This window comes from Mandrillus leucophaeus, unplaced genomic scaffold, assembly GCF_000951045.1.
Source record: "Mandrillus leucophaeus isolate KB7577 unplaced genomic scaffold, Mleu.le_1.0 Scaffold89, whole genome shotgun sequence".
Classification (NCBI taxonomy): Eukaryota; Metazoa; Chordata; class Mammalia; order Primates; family Cercopithecidae; genus Mandrillus; species Mandrillus leucophaeus.
In genome coordinates, this window is record NW_012109696.1 from 2,131,318 (window position 1) to 2,155,569 (window position 24,252).

Below are 24,252 nucleotides of genomic sequence, written 5' to 3' on the forward strand. Positions count from 1 at the left end.
CAAAAACAAAACAGGAACTTTTGGACTGGAGGAGGTGAAAGCAAGATGACTACTGAAGGCTTCCTGTATGGCATCCTGGAAGGAAAGGAGGATCCCTGGGGAAAACTGTGAAATTCACAGTTTAGTTAATAGGGTTGTACCAAATGTCCTGGTTTTGATCACTGGTAACTGAAAATGTTAAAAATCCTGCAATCTGCTAAGGGATCCATGGGGACTCTCTAAACTACTTTTGTAACCATCCTCATATGAAAATAAAAAGCTAAAACAAAAGAATATGTCTTATGGTATAAGAAGATTCCAAAGATGCCATGTTTTCCCTTCTACTTTGGAAAAATTAACGTAATATATTTACCCCTCAAAAGCATATTTTTAAATACAAACATTAGATTATGAAATGAAGAATAGCTCTTTTAATAACAGCTTGACAACATAAAATCAAATGCTTAAAATAGAATGCTGATTGATACAGAAAGCCAAAAAGCATCCCCCGGTTGCTTCTGCCTAAACAGATGAATTGATAAATTATAAACTGAGGGGACTAATTTAGGAGTTGCGGGCACCATGTGGTTAATACCAGTGGATACCTAGTAGGTGAACTGAGGGAAACATCTACTTAACGAAACCCCATATGCCTCTGTACACTCGACAAGTTCTGAGTCCACCGTAAGTAAGAATCAGTAACTTGTCCCTTAACGTTTTTTTCCAAGGAAACTGTCTTTAGAAGCCTGAGAGGAAAATAAGGTGCAGGTTTCCATAGACTAAGAACCTCAGTGACCCATGAATTTACAGCAGCTAATCATAAGAAATTAGTAAAATGACAAAAAGCTAAATAAGTAGCACTTTTGTCTTATACAAGACAGCTATCTTCTCCCCTTCCACTCAGGATAGCTAAATCGACTATAACTGTGAATGTGCTAGAATGCCTCCATGATACTCTGAAAATCAAGATGTTCAACCAAAGGAACTGATAAACTACATTAAAAATAAACGAAGCTAAAGTGCTCACGGATTGATCAAATTCACGAAATGATTCTGAAGAAACTGTGCATCCTTCAAGTCTCCCCTCTCCACCTGCCAGTATGCCTCTGCTACTCGACCTTCTAATGTTTTTGAAGGTTCTCTGATGAAAGCTAAATGTATTCACTGGGATTAAAATTTACACTGAAGGGAAATGAGTTTTGTATAATAAAAAGTACTCATTCGTGTTTATTTCATTCTTTCAATGTTAGAATCAGGAGCTATTAAAAACTAACGGCTGCCATGCCTATGGTAAACCTCTCTACTTTCACATATGAAATCCATTTCTGTAACCTTCTCTCTCACCTGGGATACATCTGCTGCCGTCACCAGGTAGTCTGTGTGTTGTGTTTACACAGAGCCAGAGTTCCTTCAGAAGCAGTTTTACTTTTCCTGTGAAACACAGTAAAGCATTAAAGTCACGTCATTTGGCTCACCGTACACAAGGCCAAATCATACTTCTGTGAAAACAGGGTTTATTAGGGACTTAGAAAATTAGGTAACTTAAACATCTTCCCCAAACTCAACTACTGTGCACAATACAGTTATTGATAAAAAGGTCTGCAATACTTTAGCTAAAAATTGAAGGCTGAAGGTACATTTGTTTGCTTATTTTTAAATAAATTTGGTGGCAGAGACAAGCGATTCAAAAGACCATGTGTACTTGTTGTTAAAGGGTTTTATTACCCCTTTATGTATGCATGGGACAAATGAATCTTTGGCCCACATATTTTCACCAGAGACTGCTTTGAGATGGGGGAAGGAAACACAGTTAATAACTGATAAGGGATCTGGGCTCTATGTATTCTATAAGGAGTAGAGAAGCATCCCACAGTTATAAGAGGTTATCAGAAAAGTCATTAGACTTCACCATGCTGTAATTAACCTGGGGAGTTCAAGGATTACAGATAATCCATCAATGGACTTGAGGGGAGACGGTATGGGAAATGTGTGTGTATGAACATATGAATAGAAACCGATCATCACACACACAAGCAGACAGAGAAGCACATACTTTTATAAGGAAAGTAAAACCTTTGGAATTTTTATACATTTTCAAAGAGATGTAAATTCCTAAAATAGTTAAGAACCAGTAATTCAAATTGAAAGGCCAAGGGATGCTGTAACTAAGACAGCCCTAATGCGATACATGTAACATTAAGAATATTATACTCTGGTTTTAAAGCTTTTCTACATTAATAGAAATTTCAAAACCTTCTAAAGCAAAAAGCATTTATGAAAATATAATTATGAATAGCTTGTGGTGAAATGTGCATAAAAAAGACAACCCATACTAATTAAAATTCAACTAAAAGTAACTTAAGTGTATGTAACTCTCAGGCCACCTTAAAAGTTCTATTAGAGTTTCCTTGAACTTAAGTTTTTTAATTAACCTTAAGCATTTACTGAAATCAGTGAAATATTTAATACAGTTCAAAAGAAGCTTAAAGACCAACCTTTAAAAACCAAAATGTCTCAGGGAATCACAGATTTTGTAAGAGATTATTAGCTCTACTTAAGCTGGCACACTGCTCGCTCCAAAACATGAAGTCCACAGAAAGGGGACACAAAAAATGAAGTCCACAGAAAGGGGACACAAAAAATGAAGTCCACAGAAGTCCACAGAAAGGACAACTGTGGAGGATAGCTCAAGTACGTGTGAAAGGCTGGACACTGCCAACTCTCCTGAGCCAAAACCACCTTCTGATTGCCACTGTGTGTGAGCTACATCCATTTTTCAGTTCCAAAATTCTGTGATCGAATAGCTTATCTACATTGTGATATAACCTACCCAAAAGCCTGCTTCCAAACACTGTAATCCCCTTTGCTTAAATGACCTGACCAGGATCCCTGCTTATTACGTATACCCAAAGCAGCAAACAAGGAACCTTAAAAAAAAAGAAAAAAAGTTACTTTTCCATTCTTATGGAGGCTATCATCCAGAGCTATGCCTTTTCTAACTGAGCATTCCAACTGCTAATCTGACCCAAAAAAATAAATGAAAGCACTCTACTCCTAAACAAAGCAGAAAAAAAATCTTCAGCGTTAACTTTAGACTTAGTGAATTGCACAACTTCCTCTAATCCTTTAAAATTCTTCCTTTATCAAACTCTAAGGCATGTATGAATATTTAAGGATTTACATATTCATTTATGAAATTTCTTTCCTACTTCATTGCTTTGTCATCTTCTGTATCCATATCACACTTCTTTAATCAGGGTAGGCTACTGAATATCCGTTAGAGCATAGTCCTTACTCTGTTTTTCCCTTTTGAAAAACTGTATTCTTCTGAACATACACTCTTCCCTATAAACCATCTGCTTGTCCTCTTCCATAGAAAACCTCTATGGGACTTTGAATGTTTCTGTATATTTATAAATAGATTTGGGGAAATTTTACATCTTTATACTTTGTATCTTCTCATCCAGGAACATAATGTTTATGTACTCAGGTCTTCCTTAATGCTTTTAAGGAATGTTTCAGTTTTCCTCAGAAACACTGTATACTGATTTCAGGTCTTTTCTTAGACATCTGCTGGTTCAGGTACCACTTGAGAATGGGTTGTTCTTATTCCATTCCTTTTCTAACAGGTTAATAACGGAACAATGTATATGCTCATTGTATATGCCAGCACTTTACCAAGCTCTATTACTTCTAATTCCAACTGTAGTTGAGTCTTTTGAATTCTCTACATTAGTAATATCATCTGAAATAATGACAATTTCTACTTTCCTTTATTAGTATTCACAGCTCCCACTCTTCTGCATTTATTCTGTTGCACTGGTTCAGGCCTCCAGTACAAAGAAAAAAAAAATGGAACTAACAAAAAGCATGCTTGCCTTGTTTTTGACAGTAATAACTATATTTTGAATGTTCCACCTTTCTCAAGTTAAATTTTTTTTTTCTAGTACCTCATCAATTTTTTGAAATTGGGACTAGGTGCTGAATTGAGATGATCCCAACATTCTCTGACCCAGATGTAGTATTCCTGAGATAAATCTTCAAGCATAATTTGTCTGTACTCTAAATTCTGTGTGGGATTTAATTTCTTAAAATTTTATTTAGTATTTTTGCAGCTATACTAACAACAGAAGAGTCCTGAGTCTTGAGAATATGTGTGCATGCTATCTGCTTTTGGTACAGCATTATGCTAGCCTAAGAGAATAAAATGGAAACATTCCTTATTTTCTAAGTTCTGAAACAAAAAAATTAATAATAGAGACACTAGTTTTTCAATTAATGTTTACAAAGCTCACCTATAAACTATCTGGATTTATTATGCTGTTAGATCTTTAACTATTCTTAAAAATTTCTTCCCGGTTATTTTAAGTTTGCAGCAATTGTTCTGAATCAATTTGAGCATGTTTTCCTAGAAAATGGACCATTCTACTTATATTTTCACATCTGAATATGAACTTGTGAATTAAAAAATTTCTCTACTGTAGTTTTAATGCTTTCTCAATCCTGGTGCTGCTATTTTTTTGTTTGTTTAATCAAAGTTTACCAAAGAGATGTTGGTTTCATCAGCATTACAAAGAACCAGCTATCAGATTTAATTCTACTAAATCAATTGCTTTGTATCCTATTTCATTAAGTTTGCATTTTCATCATTTTTTTCCTTCATTTAAACAGTTCATTCTCTGTATTTATTTTCTAAAGTGACAATGTATCACGTAAGGCCGTAACAGATTCCTTTGAACAGTGAAGGATTGCCCTGCTGTTTACTTTCAGAACAGTTTAGTATTTCAGTTCTTGTCTTCTCTGTTACCCAAGAGAGGTTTTTTCGTGTGTGTTTATGTGAGTTGAGTTACTAGGTAAGTTTTGCAGGTTTTGTTTTTGCAGGGGGAGGGGGATTTTTATTAAAAGCTCATATTAAATTGTCGGTATTTTTTGTTGTTTACTAGTCAACTTTTATACATGTTTGAAAAGTATTTTAACGAACTCCAGGTGTGTGGTTTACAAAGAGTTGTATATAAATTATCCACTTGGAACTGTGATTCCAATTCCATCCCTTGTCTGCTTTTGCTCTCTCTTTCTAAAAAACATATTGAAGTCTCTCATGACAAAAATAGATGTGGCCAGTCCCCCTAGATTTCCAAGAGTATTGCTTGACATCGTTTCACACTCTTAGGTACACACTAGCGGTATCTTCTTGGCAAACTATACTTTTAATCAACATTTCAATCATGTAAATTCATTTCTAAGCTTTTATTTTTTTTTTGCCTTATATGACTGCTTTAATGTCAGCATTGCTTGGAAAATTTTTATCCATCCCTCTAATATTCAGTCAGTTTCATCTAATTTTAGGTATTTCTTATGAAAGTGTCAGAGATGGAGACTGCATACAAAAATCATGCTCAACACTTGGTGGCCCCTATGAATATGAATATTCCATTTGTTTTCTGCTCAGGAAAGTTTCCTTCTGTCATGTCTTGATCACCTTCTCTCCCTATGGTTCTGTTCTCCCCTCTGAGAAGTCCTAGCAGATGCATATTGAGACATCTGGCTTTGTCCTCCAAATCTTGTTATTTTCTCTAGTATCTTTCATTTGTTTGTCCCTTTGTACGATGTTCTCAACTGTCTAAGATTCAGTCTCTAGGATCAACTTAATTGATATTTTATTTGTCCATCCAGTATTTCCACCTTTCTACTGGGTTTATTTTATTTATGCAATTGGATTTTTAATTTTCAAGATCCACAGCTGGTTCAATTTCATAGCAGCAGCCTATGGACATGTTCTTAGACTTTCTCTAAAGGAAATGCAATCAGTTTTCAGCACTTCCTTCTCATTCATAATTAAAGAGTTTCTCTCAGTCTTCTCGCATCTGTTACTTTTCTCTTTTTTCTCACTGCTTTTTCTCTAAGTTTTAGATAAGCGTTTAGGCAGAACATCTTTGGCAGACAAAGTATATTTCTTCAGCCTACATTTTTAGTGCTAGTCCTTTAGCAGTAAATGTAGATTCTCATTTCATAAATCTGTGGGACCCTGCCTTGCAGAGGAAGCAGTGGAAAGTGGATGCAGTTGTGAGGGTTTACATGGAGTATATAAACACCTTATTTTCTGGGAATAGGAGGAGCTAGCCCTTAAAGCAGCCATAATTACCCGATTTTCTGATATCCACACCCACTCTGAGGAGCTCCAATGTCATAGCTAAAACTTTAGAAAACTAAACTGGGGCCACAGTTCATGAGCAAAGGCCAGAAACAATTTTTGAAAACCAGAAGGGTGGCATTCTTTTCACCCTTTAATCAATTACCTGGCAAAATGCTAATGTCCTGCTCCTTCTCCCACTCCCTGCCACCTCTGATTTGGGAAAACTCGCAGCTTCTGCAATGAAAACTTACTTTGTGAGAGCTGCTATTTTCTCTGCAATTGCGGATTTCATCACCAATTGATACTATCTGCTGTGCATCTTCCTCATTTCTTCTACTGATGGTAATCTTTGTAACTATCCAGGAGCTGCTGCTGTTTCTGTTTTTTTTTTTTTTTTTTCTGGTCGAAAATTTTTGTTGGAGTTTGAAAGAAAAGAAAGGCAAAGTGGCACTCAGACAGCCTTTTTTTATAAAGTGAAGTCAATCTAATACTCTGGTGCTTGCTTTGCAAATCTTTTCCATAAGTCAAGTATTAGTGTTAACAATACACTTAAGAAGTAAAGATAAACCCATCAAGGTCCACAGCTAAATAACCAGCAGATTCCCAAAAACTGTATGTATTTGGGAAAAGTAAAATACACAACAGACACTATCCCTGCCCTGATTAGGAGGGTAGATAGAAACAAAGTGTAAGACAATTTTACTTGAGGTAGTAGTAAGTGATTTGAAACAAATACAACAGAACGCAGGGACAGAGCAGCTACAGAAGGAGGACGGAAGGGTTCTGCTTTGGATAGTAAGGCTGGGGAAGAGCTGAACTGTAAACAAATCTGTCAGTCCAAAAACGAAGATAATTCCATTCAACCGCTGACTACTGAACAGGAAAGCGAATGTTGTCAAGTCTTCTATTTCTTTCAGCAATAATTATTACTTAAAGTCTCATTTTCCATACACAAGAGAACAAGAATCTAGTTAAAAGCTCATGGAATCATATCTAGTGATAGTGGTAGGTGAGCAATCAATGCCCAGGGAGCTGAAAGGCGGGAACTGTTAAAGCCTTACACCAAGGAAAACATGAACTTGTACTATGAATTTTTTTAAAAATTAAAGAAAAAAAGGTAAAGGTGACTTCTAAGAGACACCACATACCTGCACACAATTTAAATGTTTTTAATCGTTTCCACTTGGAGAAAAAAATTACACATTAGTGAGATGAAATACCATTATTTACTAATTAAACATTTTAAATGCATCCCCACAAAAAACCTCTGAGGTAGAGCAGAAATTCAAATTCCTATTTCCATTTTTAAAAGGAAAATGAAAATACAAAAACGGAAAATGGCAGAGTCACACAACAAATGGAAGGACTGAAGTGAAAATTCTCATTTCTCACCTCTAGAGTTATGCTTCTCACCTATGAGACGTGGCACTAAGCAATGCAGTGTGTCCACATTTGTATTACATTCCCTTGTTCCATGACCACCACTTTTCTTTGCAATTGTGGGCCTTCCCTAAACTTTTCTGTCTATACTATAGGGCTTTACTATATAATATACTATAAGGCTTGAACTCTACAGTTTTCCTACCTGACTTTAACATTTTCTTATATAATTGGTACCTAGGAAATTTAATAAATTTAATAAATTATAATCCAGAGAGAAAATCTGTATTCATTAATCGAAAAGAGCAGATATTATATCTCCAACTAGTTTTCCTATCCCAAACAATATTGATTTTTGACTCTTTTATTCACTGTATTATTTTATAAGACAATAAGCTGATTATATATGGATCTAATGAAGACACAATAATACATGACTTCTACTAAAACGAAACATCTACTAAGCCCTGGCACTTTCACAATTATATGTAGGAGCAAAACACAGCCTCACAACCCACTAAGAGTAATACACAATACTAAAACAAAAGTTGCAATATACTCACTTTTATCTATGCTTCCATATGAATCACTTGAAATTTGTGTTCCGATATGTCTCAACTCTAAAAACATGGAGAAAAAATGGTTAATAAAATACTACATATCAAAAAGAAATTTATGTAAGCATTAACTGAATACTCACCCTTTTCATTTTTCTGTTTAGAAAATTCGTCAAGCCTTTCCTGTGAAAACAAAACATTAATAGTGTTTATGCTGAACAAGAAGTGCAGCCATTCCAGACCAAATGTAAAACAGGTGCAACTTAAGAGGCAGCTGGGACTGTTTTTGCCAGGGGGCCTCGTGTCTGACTCCTACGTGAGTTACAACACAGAGACACTACAGAGGCCCTGGAACCACATATTTAAGGTGTGTGTACGCTGCTTTCATCTAGTACCTGTGTCTTCTTAAATTCCTTTTCAAGTATTTTCTTTTCATTTCTCAGTTGCTTGAAGTCCTGAGTTTGCTTGACAGCAGCCTCTTTATTTAAGTCCAATGAAGCAACAGGGAGAGAAAAATAATTTACTAACTTTACTACTGTGGTTAATGAAATACTCAAAATTTTATCTATTACAAGTTTTTCTCATTTCTTAAAACTTTGAAATAAATTTTGTAAAAAGCCATTGCTCCTTCAATATTTTATCATCGGGGCTGAATGCAATACACTTTTTTCTTTAACTGTCATTTAAACCACAGAACTAGCATGGGCCTTAAGAATCCTTTCCAAACCAGGCACAGCAATCCCAATCCCCAGTTAGGGAAGAATTCAAGGCATAAAAGGGAGTTGCCCTCCCATTTCAATCACTGGCAACCCTGAAGTCTTAGAAATTTTAGAAATGCGATTTTATCTCAGAATATAGTGTCTTTATTAGGGAGGGGAGAGGCGATCTTCTCAATGCTTATTACAGATATGGTTATTCTTCCCTGGAATTCCCTTCAACAAGTTAGCTAAACATAATCCCTAGGACCTTTATTAGAGATCCATTTTTAGGTAATAGATCTCTTTATTAGAGATCTATTTTAGGTAATCCTTCATTCTGACTTCTGGTTCTGAAGCCTCAAATGGTCCAGACATACTATTAAGAATCTGACCAGTATTGACTTTACATAAATACGCTCATATACAATTACTAACTAAAATCCCATGAAACACTTCACTAACAATCCTCTCCTGACTCCTCTAACAAGTATGGGTATTTTTACTCAGTAATCTTTATTAAGTCACATTGATAATTTTTACTAGAAAAAAATATTATACATGAAAAATGAAGGTGACATTTTGCTTCACAGAAAGCCTGTTCTAAAACCTGCATATATAGTCTTATTGGCACTACAGATTTCTTTAAAAACATTTCCTTGCAGTGGCTCACAACTATGATACCAGCTCTTTGGGAGGCTGAGCAGGTCTCTGAAGCCCAGGAGTTCAAGACCAGCCTGGGCAACACAGTGAAACTCTGTCTCTACAAAAAATTAGTCGGATGTGGTGGTGCACACCTGTAGTTCCCAGCTACTCAGGAGATGGAATAATCACCTGAGTCTGGGAGGCTGAGACTGCAGTAAGCCATGACTGTGCCACTGTACTCCGGCTTAGGTGACAGAGTGAGACCCTGTCTCAGAAAAATAATAATAATTTCCTTGGCTGGGCACAGTGGCTCACGCCTGTAATATCAGCACTTTGGGAGGCTGAGGCAGGAGAAGCACTCAAGCCAAGGAGTTCAAGACCAGCCTGGGCAACCCTATCTCTACAAAAAATTTAAAAATTAGCCAGGTGTGGTAGCACACACTTACAGTCCCATCACTCTGGAGGCTGAGGCTGGAGGATCGCTTTAAGGCAGAGCTACAGTGAGCTATGATTTTGCCACTGCACTCCAGTCTAGGCAACAGTGAGACCTGTCTCTAAAAACCACAAGAAGTGGGCCAGGCACGTTGGCTCAACATGGTGAAACCCCATGTCTACCACAAATATAAAAAAATTAGCCGGATGTGGTGGCACATGCCCCATAGGCCTAGCTACTCAGGAGGCTGAGGCAGGAGAATCGCTTGAACCCAGGAGACAGAGGTTATAGAGAGCCGAGATCACCCCACTGCACTCCAGTCTAGGAGAGAGAGCGAGATTTCGTCTCAAAAAAAATTTCTTTTTAAATAAAAAATGTGGCTGGGTGCAGTGGTTCACACATGTAATCCCAGCACTTTGGGAAGCTGAGGCGGGCAGATCCCTTGAAGTCAGGAGTTCAAGACCAGTTTGGCCAACATGGTGAAAGCCCATCTGTACCAAAAAATACAAAAATTAGCTAGGTTTGGTGGTGCGTGCCTGTAATCCCAGATGCTCAGGAGGCTGAGGTGGGAGAAACTCTTAAACCCGGAAGGCAGAGGTTGCAGTAAGCCGAGATCGCACCACCTGGACGATCGCACCACCTGTCCAGCCTGGGCGACAGAGGGAGACCCTATCTCAAAAAATAAAATAAAATAAATAAAAAATTTAAAAAGTTTAAAAATTTAAGAAAAAAAAATTGTTTAAATACAATAGACACTTATCTCCACATTCTTACAAGAGATGTCAACACTTAGAACACAAAATATCATTCATACTGCCAAACTGTCAGTGTTAGTGCAATAATCAAATCAGAGGAAAAACTGTTACCAAAATATTCATAGAGTTTAAGTCCAAAAAATTTGGTTCAATCAAGATAAATCAGTGACTAGAAATACTTTCAGCAACTATTATTATATGTGCCCTGATGCAACTAAATTCAAATTCTTACTTCACACCCTAAATGAAAATAAACCATCTCTGAAGTAGAGCACTAGCAAGGCAATGGGTCAGAAACCCACAGCAGCTAAGATGCCCCATCTGGCAAAGCCCCTTTGTCTCTACTTGGTATTAGGTCTGTGTCCTAACCACACAATGAAGGGAGGAAAAAGCAAATAAAAAGATCTTGAGTTCAATTCCTACCAATTCCTGAAAGGTTATTAGCTGAAATGTCAGCACTTAGATTCTCACATAGTTCCTCTGCATTCGTACCTACTCACTGTAGGCTAGAACCAACAAGAGGGTAGGGCATGGGAGAGGATCAGGTACAAACCGGACAATCCCTAATGTACAAAATGTCATGGAAATCTCTGTATGTGTGTTGTAACTATCTAAACACACCAGTTTCTTGGTACTAAAAGTAGCCACCCTTTCTACCAGGCACTTATTTCATTAAGAAAAAATGAAAAAGCCCTATGAGATTCAACTTTCCAAATTAAATTTTCATTAATTACTGCTTTTTGTAGCAAAAGTACGGCCTGCTATTATTTTGAGTGCAGTAACATTTCAGAGGTTTGCCACACTCCATCTCTACGTTACGATATGGTAATTGAGAGGAGTACTCATGCTTCTCTGTAACAGACCCCTTGATGCAGTCATCCATGGATGTACCATCCAAAACCACAACAATTCAACTATTTGATCAAGAAGTACCTTCTCACACAGTTACCAATGATTTTTTGTACTGACCGAAAACTTCAGGTAACAATAGTGCCACTTACCTTGCAGCTTCTTCACTTTAGCTTCTAGTTTCTTCTTCCTAATAATGAAATTGTATAAGTTAAATGCCAAGAAACAGTGGAAGAGGAAAAAATACGCTCTTATAATTTGTGGCACATATTTTTTAAATTACTAATATTTGTACAACAAATTTTCAGTCTGAACTAGTATCCTAAGAGAGAATAATATACTATTTAGTGTGAAATATCTTTACAGTGGATTAAAAACTTCTGTCCTTTCCACCAGAAACACATGCCATGGGCCTGTCGAGTTTCTGCCATGAGTACATCTGGGACCTTTCCTGAACCGCAGTGACAACATTCATGGGCCTAGCTGAAGTGTCTAAGTGTTCTCTAAGAGTCAGTCCAGAGTCTAATGAGGTAAGGTTACTCTTCAGGAGCATGCATGGTGTTAACAGTGGTCACAGCACCACTGTATGGGAAGAAGTGGCTGGAGAGCTGCACTTGTTTTAAGATGGATTTCTGAGAGTCTGAGAAGGTGGGTAACTCTCTAGAGTCACTGCTTCATTACATCTACATTCAATTGCTTTATGTATAGCTCACATTTGTTGTGAATAAACCTGACTACAGTATGAACCTCAACGATCAATGGGATGCTTTTGAACAGCCCTTTTTATGAACAAAGACACCCATTCCACATGCTATCGGTTAAAGCACTGGTACAAAGCAAGGGGTGGGTCACTATGTTCTGACACACAGACACGTTGTGAATGCATATACAATGCATTATATACATAAACACCTTTAGACACACACAGACACATATGCATGCATCTATAATGCATATACATAGAGACAAACACCTTTATGGATTTCTTTCTTTGTGCAGCCCTTTAACATATGACTATTTATTTAATGTTCCTTATGACCCTTCAAAGTAGATGTAACTTCCCGTTTACACATGTGGAAACCAAGGTTGAGAGACTAACTAGTTCCAGACCATGCAGCTAATTATGGCCAAGAAATCCAAAGACTGTAAAAAAAAAAAAAAAAAACCACTATTGACGTAAGAATTATGTATTTTCAAAAATGAAACCCTATTTCTGTAGTAATTTAATAACTACTTACTGAGCATCACTCTTCAAGCATTCTTCCTTTACGCGAGCATATTCCTGATGAGTATCCTGATACAACTTTAAAGAACTCTTAAAAAAAAAAAAAAAAAACAGATATTGTCAAAATGAAAGTCACTGACCATTGGTCATAACTTGCTTTGACTCTGATAAGCTATTAACCAAATAAACAGGTATCAGGCAGAAAACCAAAGTACAATTCACTGAATATTTTAATAGAGGTAACCAGATTCTTAATAGATGACATATGACTAACAATACAATCAAAAGGTATAACACTTAAAAACAATATACTAATTTTACTGTAATTCTAAATCTTCATAATTGGTTTAAATATCAAACAGCTAATATTTTTGCCTCAACTAATTAAAATTCAATATTATCCTGAAGAAATATTAGAGCATAATAAATTTAGCTAATGGTATTGCTACAGAAAAATATAAAACAAATAATTATACTTAAAGATAGCTGGGGAAAATGTGTGAATACTGATACATACACCCTGACAGCTACTATAAAATGGTAAAGACACTGCTATTGAGAGTTCTAGTGGGGTATGATATGTATACATTTCTTCAATCTCAACAGCTCTCAGAGATTTCTTTAATCTCAACAGCTTCATTATTCCTTTTTTACAAACGAGGAATCTGAGGGTTTGACAGGCTGACTTATTCTTCCAAAGACAGTGACTGAACGACTAATGAGGGTTATTATTAAGGTCTGACTCCAATGTTCATGCTTCTTTTCAAATAAGGCTGAAAAGATTATATAACCAGAATAGAGATCATTGAACACTGTGATTGTTTCTGTTTAACTTTGACAGCATAGTTACACATATAGTAAGAATTTCTATATAAAGAGAAAAATAAGTATGTACTATTAAAGCACATAAGACCTCAGACAGCTACATGTCACCACTAAAATAGCACAATTTGAGGAACACTCTCTAGAGGTACAAACACCACTGTGAGAAGCGCCTAGAGAGAAGAGGTTAAGAAGTGACGATCATTCCAGGTGGCTGCTACTTGGCTCATGCCACTTAAATCTATGGACTTTAATGTTTTTATCTGTAAAACCTATGAATTCTAAGATTTGTGTAGGGAGTAAACAACAATTTACATAGAAAAGTGAGTTTATAGCATTTTTAACAAACTGTTTTACTGCAACCTGACTTTGAAAAGAAGAAGAGCGTCCATGAAAGGATATATGTATCAGATTTTTGTTTCCGAAGTGGGCATCTTCTCCTAATGCTCCATCTCAGCTTAATAAGTATCACCCAAAGAAATCAAACATGCCCTCAAAGAAGTAACCCCTACCCTGAAGCTTACTTATAAAAGCATTATTGAAAGACTCATTTTTGTGTACCTCTCACAATGACAAACCACAAGAGACTACACATGATTGTCAAAAAAAAGGAAGTTAAGAGATTTTTTTAAAAAGGACCAAGCAAAGCTGTTAAGGTTACAGAAGTATACAGACGTTGCTTAAAATACTGACTAGTTTATGAATTATGAGAGTAGGTTCTTTAAAGGACACCTTAACTCATACCACAGCAGAAGCCCTACACACTTCATTCACCACTGGGCTCTCCAGAGCTAGGCCAGAGCTACTTAAGAAATAAAATTATCTTGGGCTCCCTCTCTCTTATATACAACAATTCCTCTACATTTCAAGTTTGAATTTTTGCATGTTATTTTACATTTAAGCAAAAAACAAAGGTATACAAATCAATTAATGTAGAACACATAAAACCACACAAATTCACAGCTAGAAGTGTCCTCTGATGAACCTCTCAAAAAGCATAAGCAACTAACACAGTATTGCAGAGCTAATAATCACTGTAAAGACTAAGCTACTAAGCAGTTAGTTCAGTGTTCTCTAAAGCTGGTAACACACTGACTCCTGACTAGCCTTTTTCTCCTTGAACACATCAAAGCCCCCTTGTCCCAATTACACTGAATAAGCCGATCCTAATTCATTGACCATAAATCTTTACAGAAAATTATTATTGGTACCTTTTTCTCTTCTAGCTCTGCTTTTAAAGATCCCAGCTCTTCCTGACATTTCTGCAGGGGAGAAATTTTTTGAAGCATCTCTTCCACTTGGTGATGCAGAGTACTATTCTCTCTAAAGACAATGAATTAACATTATTACAGAAAAGTATCTATAAGGAATTATTAAATATATGTGCTTATAATTTCAGATTTCTAACTTGGAACAAGAAAAAAGGATGAAAAAATCTTTTTAAATGCATTCCTCTCTACACCAACATGATCTTCACATTGCCTTTATTTCTTAGGCATAGTATTTTTTTTTTCTTTTCTTTTTGTTAGTCAGGGTCTCACTCTGTTGCCTGGGCTGGAATATAATGGCTGGAGTACAGTATGCACTATTAGTATGTACTATATTAGTATACAGTATGTACTATATAGTATGTACTATAGTATGTACATACATACACGGCTCACTGCAGCCTCGACCTCCCAGGCTTAAATGATATTCCTGCCTCAGCCTCTGAAGTAGCTGGGACTACAGGTATGTGCCACCATATCTGGCTAATTAAAAAAAAATTTTTTTAATAGTAAAAAAATTTTACCATTAAGTAGTACTATTTACTATTTGAGGGCCACCACGCCTGGCTAATTAAAAAAAAAAATTAATAGTATAAAAATTTTACTATTAAATAGTACTATTTACTATTTAATATATACTATTAAATAGTACTATTACTATTCTTATAATTTGGCCTCCCAAAGGGGTGGGATTATGGGCATGAGCTACTGCGTCCAGCCTAGTAATCTATTTTTGATAAAAGTCTACCAAAAAGCCCTGTGAGAAACAAGTAAAATAGATTCTTAATTTGCTTAAGAATACTTTACAGTAAAATCACCCAAACAACCTGGCTGAGAGTCTGGCTATTCCAATCTTGAGTCTTGAGTTAATACCCATATATTCAACTCAAGTGACAGGCAATTTTATGGCTTAGTTTATAACCACGTTTCGTCTTCTACTGGGTGATGAATCCAAGCAGAGAATGAAACATTACCAAAATTTTGTGTAGGCCTATTTTCAATTGTTTAAAGTAACAGAAGATAAACAACCACATGAAATAGTGCGAACCAGGTAAACAACAGTTAATTTGACAGCAGTAAGCTTCACTTCAATGGCAATGCAGTCAGTAAAAGTTACTGAAAAGTGAAGCACCAAGTTGTAATTTCAGACCTTAGTAACAAATTCATTTGAAAAATTTAATAGTAGGAAAACTCAAGTCTTCTTTATTGTGAGCATCAAAGCAGCATTCTACATTATGAGTCAATCCAATGGACATTTTGCTCAAAGCTGCTTAAAAATCTGCTCTAATAAACGTCTATCTCAGATCAACTACTCAAATAGGTGGTATCATAAACGATGAAAACAGGTTGGCTCACCTTCTTGCAAACTGCAGCTGTAAAACTTATTAAAGAAAACTCTGAGAATTTTATCTTCTGATTCTCGTCTGGAGATAAAACTCATTTTACAATTATTTTTAATAATTTGTGTTCAACATATACACAGGCAAGATCATAAATACTAGAAAACTATATTCAAAATGCGATCTATAACACAGCGGTAAGTCATCTTACTGAGTTACTTCCATTTACCATAATAACATGTATCAAAAGTAAAAATATGTTTCTCTAAATAGAGTTCTGTGAATAAATGTATGATTAGAATTAAAAGAATACAAAGCAATATGCAACTAACAGAAAATACCATGATTTCTCTATATAGCGGAATCCCCAAACCTGTCCTTCATTTTTCAAATAGTGCAGAGAATAATTTCAGCAAAAAGTTATGTGCTTACAAAAACCATACATAACCATACTTTTTAATTAGAAAACAGATCATAAAAGCTACATAAACTCTCATTTTTTACAATTTATGTAATTTGATAACCTTATTTTACCATCTCATAAAGCCAGTAAAATATTCTAAGATAGCAAAAAACAATTCCTTTTTGTTTCATCTCCTAGGAATTCCTGTATTTATATCACAATACAGCACACGTATGTTCATAAAAACATGTCTGCATCCTACTCTATTAGAATGTAAGCTTCTGAAGGTTTCTGAAGGTCAAGAACTATATTTTATTCATCCTAAATTACAGTAATCTTTTCAAAACAGGAAAATTTAAAAAATACCTGATGAAATAAAATACATTTCTTGCCATTTAGAAAGAGGTGATAATAAAGTAAGAATTACACAAAAGAGCTGAAATACTGAATTATCATAGTGCAGTTATTGAAGAAATAACTTTCCTACCTTGAAAAAAATGGGAAAATGTACTGCTACTTTAGTAGCAAAAGGGACCAAATTATATTTTTAAAAGCCATGTTAAATCTATGACATTGGTACTTCAAGTTGCAGAGCAAACAACTGCATATTTGAGGTACAACAAATGCATATGGAGCAAATGTGAAACTTTTTTTGAAGTTATGTATCTATCTGTAGCTGACAGTGAAGCCAAATATCATATCACAGAATGAACCTCTGAAATCCAGGAATAATTAAAAGTTTTATCCATTAAAAAAGAATTCTCATAATTTCTGTTTAAAAATATTTCTGGTCAAACTCTAGAAAAGTAAAACAATTATTTCTCTGCTAGGTTTCATGTGTAAGTTACCTCAAAGAGTGTGCATATTTTTTCCAAGAATGATACAACGAACACATACTCTCCTAACACTGGAACTGCCCATCTATTTCCCTATTTAGCTATCTAAAAGTTGTAATAATTGTTTCCATACACCTTTCACTAACAATTGAAGGTATTATTCCTGCCATAATATGCATGTATAGTTAAATGGACTGATGGTTTTAACAAATAAGGCACGTGAGATTTCCAATGACCTTTATTTTTTAACGTAAAAATTCAGATACTAAAAATAAATCTAAAGGATATCTCTTAATTTTACGATTTTCACACAAATTAGAAATGATGATGATATGGTCTGGCTCTGTCCCCAACCAAAATCTCATCTTGAATTGTAAACCGAATTGTGATCCCCAGGTGCTGGGGTGGAACTTTGTGGGAGGTGATTAGATCATGGGGGCAGTCCCCACCGTGCTGTTCTCCTGATAATGAGGGAGTTCTCATGAGAGCTGATGGTTTTATAAGGGGCTTTTCTGCACTTCGCTCTGCACATCTCTCTCCTGCCACCATATGAAGAAGGATGTGTTTGCTTCCCCTTCCGCCATGATTCTAAGTTTCCTGAGGCCTCCCAGCCATGCAGAACTCTTGAGTCAATTAAATCTCTTTCCTTTACACATTACCCAGTCTCGGGCAGTCCTTTATAGCAGCATGAGAATCAACTAGTACAGATGGTACCAACACAAATAAATAAATAACTGGTGATGACATGTAAGTTCAGGTATGACAGAAATAATATTGAAGCAGGCCTCAAGTTATTGCCAAAGCTGAACAGCTGAATCTGTCCTGACATCAAATATGAAGCTAAATTTCAGGGACTCCCTAAAGGAATACATATGTTAACTTTAATGAGAGAAACTTTATGTTTTTACAGGAAATATTTAAATCAAGGTGTCACCACTGCAAGACATGGAAGGATCAATTACACACATCTTTTTCCCACTGCTAAAAAAACAGCTGACCAGATGCTAACTCCACAACTGAGCTCATTAAATGGCTATTGAACAAATGGTGACTATAAGGCCAAGAATTGTCTTCCGACTGCCCAAGAGCATTCGTGAATATACAGCAACACTATTTCTAAATGATTCTGGAGAGATATATATATTTACACACATTTCCCTGTAAATCACAAAAATAATTGATACAAGTCAATTGTCCAACATTCTGAATTTCCCATACTGTACTTCTTGCAGATTCAAAAGTAACATTCAGAAAGTATCACATTCAATTTCACATTATTCGTATACCTAAAAAACATGTTATATCCTCAGTACAAATTAAGAGAAACCCACCCACTAAAAAGCTTATGAGATGTTAAGAAAATCAGAATCAACAAGAAAAATAATCTACTCATTTTTAAAACTCATCATTAAACGTGGATTAAGAATAAAAGGACTATCTGTTTACTGTGCTTATGAGACATGCTCCCTACTGAAACCTGTTAAGTACTATCTTCCAAAAGGCCTATGACGAACAATTCTCACATCTCTTTCAGGAATTATACATAAGTTAGTTCCAAAATTCAACGAAAGAAGCCGGTAAAAGGATATCATCACATTTCTTCTGATATTCTGTTAACAAATTACTGCAACAAAGAAAAGAAAAATTACGTTACCTTTTAACTTAGAAAATATACTATGTTAAAATTATGTTTCAAACCATGCAAGGCACCCTCTAGACTTCCTAGATTTCCTGAAACAAATGTATCCTAAATTAATGACTATATCACCTTAAATTTCTCAACAGCATCACGTTGATATATAAGCCTTTTATTTAAAATCTTTTTGATCTGCGTAGTATCTTGGCTCATACATTCATGAGACTATTACAAAGCTGAAAACAAAAACATAGGAAATCTCACACCATGGCTATAAAATACTGTTAGGAGGTATGAGGCCCAGCAGTAAAGCTAAGAAGGTTTCGAAGATAGAAAACAGATTTTTTAAAAAGTCCAGTTTGGTAAAAATAACTTCCTACTAACCCATGAGCTTTGTTTTAAAGGCCTGTGAACCTCTAACAAAAGGTTCAAGTCCCAAAGCTCACGGGGAATTTTATTATAATCAGCACCATGTAGGCCTCCAAAGGAGAAACTCTAGTGTTCAGTCTAGCCCTGGGGGCCTAAAAGCATGGCCTGCTTCAGCCAGTTTGTCAGGTTTACAAAGTTCTGCCAAACAACATGCAAATATACTTACTCTGTATTGATAATTTTTTGTTTCAAAGTAATTAATGCTTCAACATATTCATTCAAATTCTGAAAGAAAAAAAAGCCACAGTCAGTTGTTTGTTTTTATCACATGCAATTACTTTAAATGTAATTATTGTCTGTAACATTATTTATCAAATCTAATAATTTTAATAATTACATAAACATAGAAATGTTAATGTATTACTTATATTGTGTAGAGCACAATCTGAGCCCATGCTGCCTCTCTCTAAACATGTTTCTTTATCTGAACGACAGTACTCCTTTAACAGCAAGGCAGTTAGTTGTAAATATGCTTTTACTTTGTACAATTCGTGACAGAGCTCAACAAATATTAACTATTTTTAGTTTGCTATTAATTATCAATCTTTACCCTGTATTGTTTCTGAAAGGATTTAAGGCTACCCCAAAAGATACATAAATTATAAAAAATACAACAAGAAAGAAAAACATGGGGGACATGAATAGAAATATTAAAATGGACTAAGATTAAGTGAAAAAATATATAAGGATCTAGGCCGAGCACAGTGGCTCATGCCTGTAATCCCAGCACTTTGGGAGGCCGAGGCAGGCAGATTATCTGAGGTCAGTAGTTCGAGACCAGCCTGGCCAACATGGTGAAACCCCGTCTCTACTAAAAATACAAAAATTAGCCAGGTATGGTGGCGGGCACCTGTAATCCTAGCAATTCAGGAGGCTGAGGCAGGAGAATCACTTGATCCTGAGAGGCGGAGGTTGAATGAGCTGAGATTGTGCCACTACAGATCTCACTAGTGACAGAGTGAGATTCCGTCTCAAAAAATACATATACGTGTGTGTGTGTATGTATGTGTGTGTGTGTGTGTGTATATGCATCTATATTACATTTTAGGGACCAACCACAAATTTGGCTCTAAATTATTGCTATCAACCCAAAAGGAAAACATCCCTCATTACGCTGTTGAAATAAATGTACCTAAGATTTTAAAATGAGCTAATTTTTTCTTTTCATTAGCTTCTTTCCTTTAATGTCTCCTTTTTCCATCACTAAATACTTCAGAAATAAGGACTTACTTTTTCCATCACTAAATACTTCAGAAATAAGGACTTACTTTTAAACATAACCACAACAGCCTTTCACAAGTAATAATTACACCAAGTAATAATTTGAAATTATCCAAACTATGTTCAATTTTAACTGATTATCCCAATAGTTTTCTAGATAATCCAAATGATTTTCATATTTACAGTAATATTTCCCTTGATGATAATGTCTGCCTTTTCTTCTCAGTTGCGTTATGTATCTGTTAAAACATCTACACATTAAAATAAAGTCAAATATATAGTTTCTCTTGTAATCTCACCATCTGTCAAAAATCACTTAGTGTGTTTTTAACTTTCAACTGTCAGAACTGCCACCGCATATATAAAATATATTTTTGGATGTACTCCATCTATCAAATTGCCGTTGAGGGAGGTTTAGGTCATTTTCCAGTCTTTATAGACAGCATGCCATGAATTTCCTTGCCCACTCCTTTGTCAGACAGTTCTATTTTTCCTGAGAATAAAGTCCAAATACTGGTTGGTACTGCTCGACCAGACTTACGTATTTCAGAGGTTTACACTGAAAAAGGTAAAGGATATAAACTGTCAATTCTCAGATTAAGAATCTGGAATAGACAACAGACATTTTTTTTAAAAAGGTATTCCACCATTTTCATATCAGGAAATGCAAACTAAAACAACAAAAATTTACTTTTCGTCCACTAGGCTAGACTGAAATAAACATATTGGTAAGGATTTAAGGAAAATAAAATTCATACCATGGGTGGTAGTGTTTGAAGAGCATTTTGGCTGCACATGATAAAATCAAAACACGTACAGTGATAATTTTTTCTATTTTTCCTCTATGCATTCCTGAAGGATGTTTTCTACATCCTGGTTGGCTTTTAGACCCAAGGTCAATTTGTTTTTACCACTAGCATGAGTACTACATTTATGTTGTTGTTTTTGCTATATTACATTTCCTAATTGGTTCTTGTGGGTAATTACTAATTTTTGTTTGTTGATTACAGTAAGACCTGCTCATTTTATAGCAATGTCACTTATAAACATATACACAAAAGATCTAAATACGACATATGCAAAGTAAACCCAGCAGTGCTGTAGATTCTCTTGGATGTGTTATGTGACTAGTTGCAACATTCACTGATAATTTTATCCTACCTTTAACCATGCTTACACTTCATTTGCCCTCTTTCCTGAACTAAGGTTTCAGCACAATATTGAATAGTAGGAGTAATAACAGGTGTTTTTGTCTTAAAAGTTGGAATTAGTTAATTAAATTTGCTCTGTTCCAGGTTATTGGTTGATATCCTTTAATCATGTTATGAAACTTCTACACAGTCTGCTAAAAGATTTTCATGTATAGGTATCAAACTTCATCAAATAAATTTCTGCATCTATTTAGTTTCAATATGTATTTTTCTCCCTTTATTTATTAATTTCAGTGAACTACAATAGACTTTCTAATGATAAAGCAGCCTTACATTCCTGGGGATAAAAGTAATCGAATACTATGTTAACACTATTTAAACACAATGAGGATTCCATTCCCCAATATCCTACTTAGGTTTTTTTTTTCATCTATGTTCATAAGTGATATGCCTATACCATTTTTGCACTAAAATGAGTAGGATGCCTTTCCCTTGCTAAAAACTGTAAGGAGGCAGTAAACTAGGAACACCTCTCATACATGAACAACACTTTGCTAGGTACAGAATTGTTGGGTCACCATCTGTTAAGCGTTAAATCATGACCTGCACCACAAAAGACATGCTGAAGTCCTAACTCGTAGTATCTCAGAATGACCTTATTTAGCAATAGGTCTTTACAGATATGATCAGGTTAAGATGAAGTCATACTGGACTAGACTGGGCCCTAATCCAGATTTGTGGTCAGACAGAGGGGATGCATGCGTTTGCTTTTATTTCCCTCCCTAAAACCAGCTAAAACTATAGTCAAAAAAAATTTTTTTTTCAAAAGGCAAAACCAACAAGGATGACAAGAGGATAAAAGACAAACGGAAACTAGAAAGCAGACTCAAGAGTACTGATTTAGCACCCAAAAAAGCCAGCAGTGGGGAAAAGTGAGAACCAACTCCATGTACACTGCAAAACTTCAACAAGCTTGAGAATCAGTAACATGGGTTCTTTTGAGACGAAGGTGAATGGGGATGGAACTAAAACAAGCACTAGTTGCAAACTTTCTCAATCCCAATCCCCAACCATCCACCATGCCTCAGAGAAATCGCTCCCCAGCAGCCAGCAGAAGGAGGTTTGCTTTTTGAAGGTCTCTGTAACACCACGGCCCCTTGGGGCAGGTGTACTATGTCAAAAGAACAGGGATTAAATAAACCTAAGCACAGTGGTCTAAGATTGGCTGCCTGTCTCTCTCCATTCGGCTTCCAAACAGTGTAGTCCTTCCGTCTTCTACGAAGAAGAATGGAAATACCTTCTTAGAGATAAGATCTAAAGGTAATGACACTGGATATTCTTCAATCAATAAATGGCCCAACCAGACTAGCCTGCCTTGACATTCAGGCAGAAGCCCCATATCCTCAGTGTATCCGCTACTCACTCTTTGCAAGGATTTCCGAACATGAGACAGACCTGCAATGTGAAAGAGGTTAAAACAAGCAAAAGCAACCCGAAGTAAACAAAAACTGAAAAGAAAACTTAAAAAATGTTTATTAAAAGGATGAGATAAATAATATATTTGTGAAACAAGTTATTTTTGAAAGGAATATTCAGAGCTCTTAAAATTGAAAAAAAAACTTAAAAATTAAAAATGAACACTCTAGAACAACTAAAACTAAAAGACAATAACAAGTGTTGCTGATGATGTGGAGAAACTGAATACATTCCTCATACACTGCTGGTGGGAACATAAAATGGGGCAGCTGCTGCAGAAACTAGTTTTGCAGTTCCTCAAAATGTTAAATAGTTACCCAACGATCCAACAGTCCCACTCCTAGGTATACACCCAAGAGAACTGAAAACAGAGTCCATGGCAAACTTACACACTGATATTTATAGCAGCACTATTCACACTAGCCAAAAAGTGAACATAAACTAAATGTCCATCAAAGGATGAATTGATTCACAAAATGTCACATATCCATACAACAGGAATTATTTGACAATGACAACAAACGAACGATACATGCTACAACATGGACCAACCTTGAAACATTATGTTAAGTGAAAAAAGCCAGTTACAAAAGTCCATGTATATTCTAGAATCTATTCATATGAATTTTCTGTAACAGAACCAAAAGTAATCCAGTGGTTGCCAGAGACTGGAAGAAGAGTGGAAAGACAGGAAATTACTAGTAATACAGGGTTTCCTTGGGGCAGGTGGGGGATGAAAATGTTTTAGGACTATGTAGTGGTGATATGAATTGCACTGAATTGCATACAATAAAAGGTTGAATTTTATATGTAAATTATATTTCAATAATGCTGTTATAGCTAAATGAAAACCAGGACAGCAAAAATGACAAAGACTCAAAATATTTGACCATAAAGTTAAAAAAAAAAGGACCCAGAAAATAAAATAAAAACCCAAACATAAGAAAGAAGGAAAATAAATAAAAGCAAATAGGGTATCAACAGAAGAAGCCCCACATACCCAACAATAAGAGTTCCAC

At 35.6% G+C, this 24,252-nt stretch overlaps 1 protein-coding gene across 1 annotated transcript in view; it reads right to left on the minus strand.

Annotated features, from left to right (window-relative positions):
• ICE1 (interactor of little elongation complex ELL subunit 1) overlaps positions 1–24,252 on the minus strand; it is a 67,958-nt gene that overhangs the window by 33,928 nt on the left and 9,778 nt on the right. Inside the window, exons 2-11 of the mRNA XM_011969401.1 lie at positions 19,552–19,610; positions 18,910–18,944; positions 16,098–16,116; positions 14,685–14,796; positions 12,665–12,741; positions 11,579–11,616; positions 8,445–8,527; positions 8,193–8,232; positions 8,056–8,112; positions 1,324–1,410 (exon numbers count right to left, since the gene is read on the minus strand). Of these exons, the coding sequence (XP_011824791.1) occupies positions 1,324–1,410; positions 8,056–8,112; positions 8,193–8,232; positions 8,445–8,527; positions 11,579–11,616; positions 12,665–12,741; positions 14,685–14,762 (460 nt within the window). The 5' untranslated portion in view covers positions 14,763–14,796; positions 16,098–16,116; positions 18,910–18,944; positions 19,552–19,610. The remainder of the gene's footprint in view (positions 1–1,323; positions 1,411–8,055; positions 8,113–8,192; positions 8,233–8,444; positions 8,528–11,578; positions 11,617–12,664; positions 12,742–14,684; positions 14,797–16,097; positions 16,117–18,909; positions 18,945–19,551; positions 19,611–24,252) is intronic.